General features: G+C 35.1%; 1 protein-coding gene across 1 annotated transcript in view; it reads left to right on the top strand.

Moving 5' to 3' along the window:
- The window catches only part of LOC102675220 (transcriptional regulator ovo-like), a 65,776-nt gene that overhangs the window by 55,856 nt on the left and 2,361 nt on the right, over window positions 1-7,559 (top strand). The window contains exon 4 of the mRNA XM_031508897.1: window positions 6,994-7,555. Coding sequence (XP_031364757.1) covers window positions 7,162-7,555 — 394 coding nt within the window. The 5' untranslated portion in view covers window positions 6,994-7,161. The remainder of the gene's footprint in view (window positions 1-6,993; window positions 7,556-7,559) is intronic.

The following is a 7,559-nucleotide window of genomic DNA, read 5'->3' as shown; positions in this document are numbered from 1 at the left end:
AAAAAAAAAAAAAAAAAAAAATGATTTCAAATTCAATTTTAATTACTTAGCTTGATATCGAATGAAAGATTGTTCTTCGTAAAAAAAATTCCACGAAAATTCAATCCCCAAGAAATGCAATTAAACGTATCCGACCTGATAATTATTTAAAAAAAAAAAAAACAAAAATCGCTTAATCCCCTCGCAGAAGTTGGAATAATTTTTCAAATGGATCCGACAATCATCCTACCTCGTAAGCACATCCGGATCGATCTCGAAATCGAGATCACGTAATTCAGGATGCCGAAACCGGCTAATTTGGCCGAATGGGCCCACCTGTGGACCCAAAAATGGACACCACGGTGTCATTTCGACGGAAATGAAATCGACAGAGACCGGATACGATGATTATCTCCTCGAATCGCATTCAAGAACGTTATAATTGGCGAGTTCGATGGATACACTGACCCCGTTTACTCGAGGGAATCCGCTCCTCCTTTTTTCGACACTTTGCGCGTGCCTTTGGGCCCTCGTTTCACCTCGATCCCGTTTCGACGTGTCGCGAGATCGTGAAAAGATATTTCTGCTCGCTCAGTCGGAAGGGATTATCCTCGATACATCTTTCGAAAGACGATATAGGTTAGGCTTCAAGTTTTTTGTAACATTTTCGCGTGAAATAATTTTAATAATGTCAAAAATATTGAAATATTTGACTTCCTTGAAGATATTTGGATTCTGAATTTTTTAAAATTATTCGTTGAAGATAATATCGTTATTCAAGAAGAAGGAAACAGTTTGTATAATTTATTAAGAAATTGTTAAAGAAGGAATATTGTTCGAAGAAACTTATAATTTAGTACCAGAGATGACTACTTGGGGCGCTGTCACTCAGTTTGAATCAAAGTTTTAATCAAAGTTGGTGGTAAGAAGGTTGTAAATAGAATTTACAATGAAATATTAATACATATTCCCACTGATGGAAATTAAAAATTATTTTACATATTGCTATCATAATTTGGAGATTTGGAAGAAAAAGAACGTCTCGAATGCCACGATGATATCACGAAGGGTGGTTAAATTGCTGGGGGCTCGAGGCGAGTAAAAAAATACGATAGAAACGATCTTTCACGAACAAGTATTGCTTATTGCGGCAATAGCAAACTTGAAGATTGGTCTGCTGGTAACTCGGTAACTCAGCTAAATGTCAAGGATAGTTTGAATTATTCTTTTACTTTTTGCGTCGCAGCGTTGCGAGCGACTAAACTTTTATACACTGTGAACCCCTGCTAGTATCGATGAGTAATATTCATTGATATTTCCACGATTGTTCGTAAACAATTGCACGAATACTCGTTTCAAGTTGAATGCACAATGTTTTAAGAGTTGTTCCCGTCATATTAGAATTGTGTAAACGTCCATCAATGAGTTTCCCTTGATAAATTGAACCTCCAACTTTCTTAACTGCATTCGACGATTTATCTTCGAAAATTTTGTGATTTATCGCGTTCGATTTTTTTTACTGAAAGTGCATTCTACGATTATATTTATTAATCTTTCATATTTCTTATATATATTGAAGAAGAATCGATTCTAAAAATCGAAACAAATAGAAAAGCTGATGTACAAAAATGTCGAATGAGGCTTATTTATTAAGTTATAAGGAGTTTGCGTTAGAGAGAGATAGAAATAGAGATGGCGCTGTGACAGCGACTATAGCTGTCTCACTTTATCTCCGTCTCTCTTCATCTAACTTGAATTATAAAAGTTGTAACTTAATAAATAAACATTAATCGACATTTTTATACAGCAACTTTTACGTTTATTTTAATTTCTAGAATCTCTTAGAATCAATTTTTATAATAAAAACAATCATTTATATTGGATTAATTTATATAACCAGAATAATATCAATTAATCACAAAAACATATCGGTTAAAATTTTCACGCCACTCCGTTTTTCCAAATTGTTTCATTCTCAAAAAACCGCCACTCCCCTATCATTTCCCTAAATCATCCCTCTTCGATAGTCGTAAAAATCCCGAACTCGCATACCGAGACACCATAACCTCAAATTTCGCTGCATTTATGATTTCGAGGCAATCGAAACTGCCGTAAATCGATCAACGAACCGACAATTAGGCGGTACCGATGTCAGTGAACGAACGAACAAACATCCTCAACGTGGTCTTCCACCCTTCCATCTCTCTCTTCCTCTCTTTTTCTCGATTCACCGTCCCCGAAGCGACGAAAGAGCGCGCGCGACGAACACTTTCGAGGATTCGTTTTTTCTATAGGCGTAATTTTGCGCAACTTGATCTAGTTTTCTAGATCGATAGAAAATCATCGAAATGGACCCTAAAGTTTCAACAGCAACGACCATTTCGTGTGATCGGCCCGAGGCGTGATCAAATCGCGAACCTAACCTCTTGCAACGATGAAGGCAGGAGAGAAAAAGAAAAGAAGAAGAAGAAGAAAAAGAAACTGAGCCTTGCACCAGCGCAGAGAAACAAACTACGACGAAATCGAGTAACCAGAAACGATAAGTATCGTTCGTTCCGTGAATTCGCAGTCTTTTTGCGGGACCAGCGACACCTGTTTTCGCTTTTCTTGCTCCTCGATTGGACTTCCTGTTTTTTGGCTAAGTGTATATAATTTTATAATTTCTTTTTCATTCGCTCTTATGAAGCGGTTTGTCAATTGCGGATTTGGTAGTGAATTGGAGGTAACGAAATGGAGATAATTAGAGTTGTGTGAATATTAAATAATGGTTTTTTAATCGAGAAGTAATACAAGGTATAGACGGATTTTCATAGTGATTTAAATTTTGAAATAACAATTTCCAAACGTATTTATTTATTGTTTTTTATTTTTAATAAAAAACAAATTACAAAGTGAAAATTTAAAATCTTATTCATTCCAATTCACTTGACTCATCTTCATTCTTTAAATTAATTCTAATGTCCCGATTTAAATCTTTAAATCTCTAAACAAATTTATCCCATCCAGGATGATAAATATCCAATCAAATGTCGCGCGTGCATACGAATTATCATCATTCCCCGTTCAAATTTTCCAATTCTCCATACCGATCCAACAAAACCAACTCCACGAGCCTTGTTATATTTTTCGTTTTTGGTTATTAGCGCGTTTTCAATCATCGCCATTGCCTCACCTTGCGCGGCGATGGAATTTTAATTACATTGTAGTAAAGAGCAAGATTGATGCCACTGCGTATATTAGATGAAATACAAAAATAATGTTGTGTAATAAATGCACAGTGATAATAAGCATGTGAAAGACAGTGAGAGTTTGATCGTACAATATGATGATCATTATCGCCGACATTCCTCGGATACAAATTAATGGAGACACTTTGACGATTATACACGTTCCTCGATAATAGATTATCGATAATACAAATGATCGAGCTTATTACGTTGAATTTGTAACAATAATTATAAATAAAATTCGATTCAATTGAAATATTGTTATAAATAAATTGTTCGATTGCATTCTGTAGGTTTTTTCATCGTTTTGTCAGCATATGATCGTTGCATTTATGGAAAAAAAATTTGTATTTTCATTAATTCAATGGTCAATATTTCGTAATGTAATTACATCTCATTAATGTAATTTTTGTTTAAATGAATCGTAAATATTGAATTTTATTTAATAACATTGTGTTTCCATTATGATTTTGTAATTGTCAATGGGTATTTATATTTTAACAAGATAATATTCGTTGATAAATTATATTTTTTCAAATCATGGAAATTTCTTTCTGTTTTATGTATATCTTTATGATATTGATTGCACATGTAAATTATTTTGTTTGATTTTTGTTTTTTTTTTTCAATTACATTACACAACAATTATGTAACATTTCATTAGTTAGTATATAATGAGTTGAGGATTTTAATTATAATTTCACATTTCCAAGATGAGTAAAAAATTTGAGTGATGGACAAGGATCCTTGAATTATTCTCTGGCATTTCACTGGACGAGGTTTTTATATCTGATGCAATCTCGCAAAACTTTTAATAATAAAGTGTTCAGGAAGTCGAAGAATGCTATGAAGAATCTTATAATACACGTCCTATTAGAGTTTTCTATTTATCGATTACGTTATATGGTGAACATTTATGAAAACAATCGTAAAATATTTCACTGGAATAATAACATAATAATATTCATCAAGTTAATATTAATTATTTCACACGTATATATAGGAATATGATTAGCAGTAAATCGCCTATATTTTAATTTATCATTATTTAATAATGATTACATATTTTTTTAAAAAAAATGTTCTCATACTATCTTCCATACGACTATAAATTTCATTTCAATATCATAATTATAATTTTCTTTTATTTTCTATTATCTATTATCCAAAAGTATTAATAGATAATACTTCGATTCTTCGAAATTAAAAATGTGGAAACTTTGGACAAATTTCAAGTTTAAATTTCAGAATCAACTCTTCTCCAAAACTCTTCGCCTTCATCTTTCGTCTAACTTATCATTACCAAGGAAACCGTAGCACATTAATCAAAATGATACATCGTGTTTCGTACAGACAAAAAATGAAAAAAAGTGTTGCCAATTCCGGACAGGATTAATCGTTACAAATATTCGTGAGGATTAATGATAGTAACGATTCATTTTTAATGATAATTTTTATCAGAAAAGAAAGCAGACAGAGAAAGTATATCTAAATCGATGTTCGGTTATCGATTTATTTCAGAATCAACCAATTGTTGTGCTATGAAGTAAGTGCTTACCCGCGTGCGTGACCATAGATAAAGATCTACTTTCGCCATCTATAGTAACGGGATAAAATTGACCGTGGTAATTTTGAACGAAAGTGAATCGATGAAACGAAGAGTTTTCGAATTTCTTCCCTATATTTTTAAACCCATAGAATCCTATAATTTAAATCTTCTTTTAAACTTTACAAAATTTATACAACGCTCAAATAACCTATAAATTTTCATCTCACGATTACTTAACTATAAATCACATATTCGTAACTATATTCGAATAAACAATTATTAAAAATAATTTACCCCCAATTAAATTTTCCATAAAAATATTCGCAATTCGATTTGAAAAGTAATAAAACAATCGCAATTTATAAATTAAAAACCTGAATTTTCGACGATCCATATCACAATTTTCTAAATTATAAATCGCTTCAATTTCGATTAATTAAATATTCATAATTCGAAGGTAATCCATAATTCGAAGATGCAGGCTTTTTCCATCGGATCTGTCGGATCTGATGTATCGCGTATGCGATTCCAGGCCTCGGTTTCGCAACGTGGATCGACCGTCCTCGGACATCCGGGTGGCGAACGGGTCTCGATCAATTGTTATACACTGTGGCTGGCATTTAGCCGTGCGCGACTCGCGTCTACACTGTTGCCGCATTAATTTGGTACGGTGCGTTGCGGTAGGATAGCTCACGGAAAAGAAATTGCGCAACCCTATGCTGTTTATGCCTCGTACCACGAGCGCTGCGCCTGTACAGGCTGATCTTAGCTTAACTAGGTTGCGAATATCTGTTTCCAAGTTTGGATTTATCTTTCATTTTTTCTTTGAAATGACAAACAAAAAGAACGAATATAATAATTCAAAGTGGAATAAGAAACTTTGAGAAATGAATAAATTCTGAAGGAATAAAAAGTGAGGTTATTTTGATGGAGAGAGATATTTTAATATTATTCCATGAAAGAAATTTTATATTTAATTTAATTTAATTCCAATGGGAAATTTTCTGACAATAGGAATATCGTTCTATTGTTCATAGAAAAATATTTTCTTATTATTATATATTTTCTTAAAATCAACGTACATACCTATTCGTGGATCATTAACGACCTTAAAATTCGTATATTACATTATTCAATTGCTTTAAATCAACTAGGAATAATACGAATACTTCATTTATAAAACACAGATTGAGGTTATGTTTTCACTTTCATAGATCGTAGGCGGTAAACGATCATAGAAATCGCGATTGCAATAAGAAAGATGTGCCTCTTTCAAAAAGATACATAACAATCCAATTCTTAAATCTTTAAAAAAAAAATTATCACTTCTTCACTACTCATTCTTCATTACTTCTTCATTACAATTATCACTTCTAAATTACTCTATAAAAATTAAATTACATAAATTAACTCAACCTCTCCTTATGTACACAGTGTCCATGCAACAAAGCCTCCGATCTCCACATTCTTCCCTTCTCTGCCATTCTGTCTACCTCTCCATCTCTCCATCCTCGTTCTATCTCTACCCGGCCGGTTCGCTTTCTCCTTCTCCATCTCGATCCCTCTGTCTCCTGTGTTATACGTGGCGGCTGATCGGTGTACCAACGGCTAGCTGGATTTATACACGGCCACGGTGCGTTCCCACGCCTAGCACACGCGAGAGAGATCTGGCTCTTCGGCCTAATGCCCGCATGGTACCGATCCTAAGAAAACTGGTGGAAAATCTGGGACACGGCGTCGCGGTATGCGCCATTGTCCCGCGATTCTATAGGTTTCGATATCTTGGTTAGGTTAAGCCAGTTCCATTGGTCGCCCTCTGGAGTTTTTTGCAACCTTGCTCGGCGATCGAGCTACTTGGTTTTGTTTCCCTTTCCGTTTACATTTGCGGATGTTTATGCAAATTTCTTAGAATCTTGTTTTCTAGAATGCTTCGTAGAACTCTCGGTATTTCTCTCAATTTTTCTTTTTTTTTTTTTTGTCTATTATATTTGTTTGCAACCGTGACACAAATTTTTATAATGTAACATTTTGGATGAATCTGATGAAGATTGCATTTCGTTGAAGACAGTTGAGATTAAAATATTTATAATTCTGTTAAAAATTTTTATTTTATTGGTAGAAAAAAATAACATTAGAAAATTTTTTAACATTAGAAAATCTTTCGTTTAAGAAGGATAAAATATCAGAATGTTAAAAATTTTAGAACAGTTACTTACCAAAAATGCAATTTTTTTTCAGGTCGAAGCCCGAACTCAAGGATGCCGTGGGTGAGGAGACAAATTATCCACCACCACTGAAACCCACCCCTTGATCGCCTTAAAACGAATACTGCCAGCCGCGCAAGACCATCGATATCGAAAGGAAGCGTCGCAACCGATCACCAGGACGAAGCACCAAACCTACCCCATGGATCTAACCGAGGCATTCGCCCCGGGAGGGGGTGGAGAGGAGCTGCCAAAGACCGATTTCTTCGACTTCGTCGTCTCTCCACCTCCCCACTGCGCCTCCGCAGATGGCGTGTCGGACGAAGAAAGCTTCCTCCATCGCACCACCTGCAGGAGCATCGGCTACCTTCAACAAGGTCACGAGGAGCACGAGACCAGTCGGGAACTCCACGGCTCCCCATTCATCAAAGAGACCAACAACAACACACTGACAGCTTTACCACCTGTCTCGACTATCACCGGCTCCCTCAGCCACCATCATCATCACCACCACGTAAGGACGCATCACAGCGCTTGCAACGTTCAACAGAGCAACGAACAGACACCGATGGACCAATCCGACTGCGACTATTGGGGCAC

Source organism: Apis dorsata, unplaced genomic scaffold (genome assembly GCF_000469605.1).
Source record: "Apis dorsata unplaced genomic scaffold, Apis dorsata 1.3 scaffold_112, whole genome shotgun sequence".
Taxonomy (NCBI): Eukaryota; Metazoa; Arthropoda; class Insecta; order Hymenoptera; family Apidae; genus Apis; species Apis dorsata.
The sequence above is the reverse complement of the archived record's forward strand: the minus strand, read 5'-3'. Positions and strand labels throughout refer to the sequence as shown.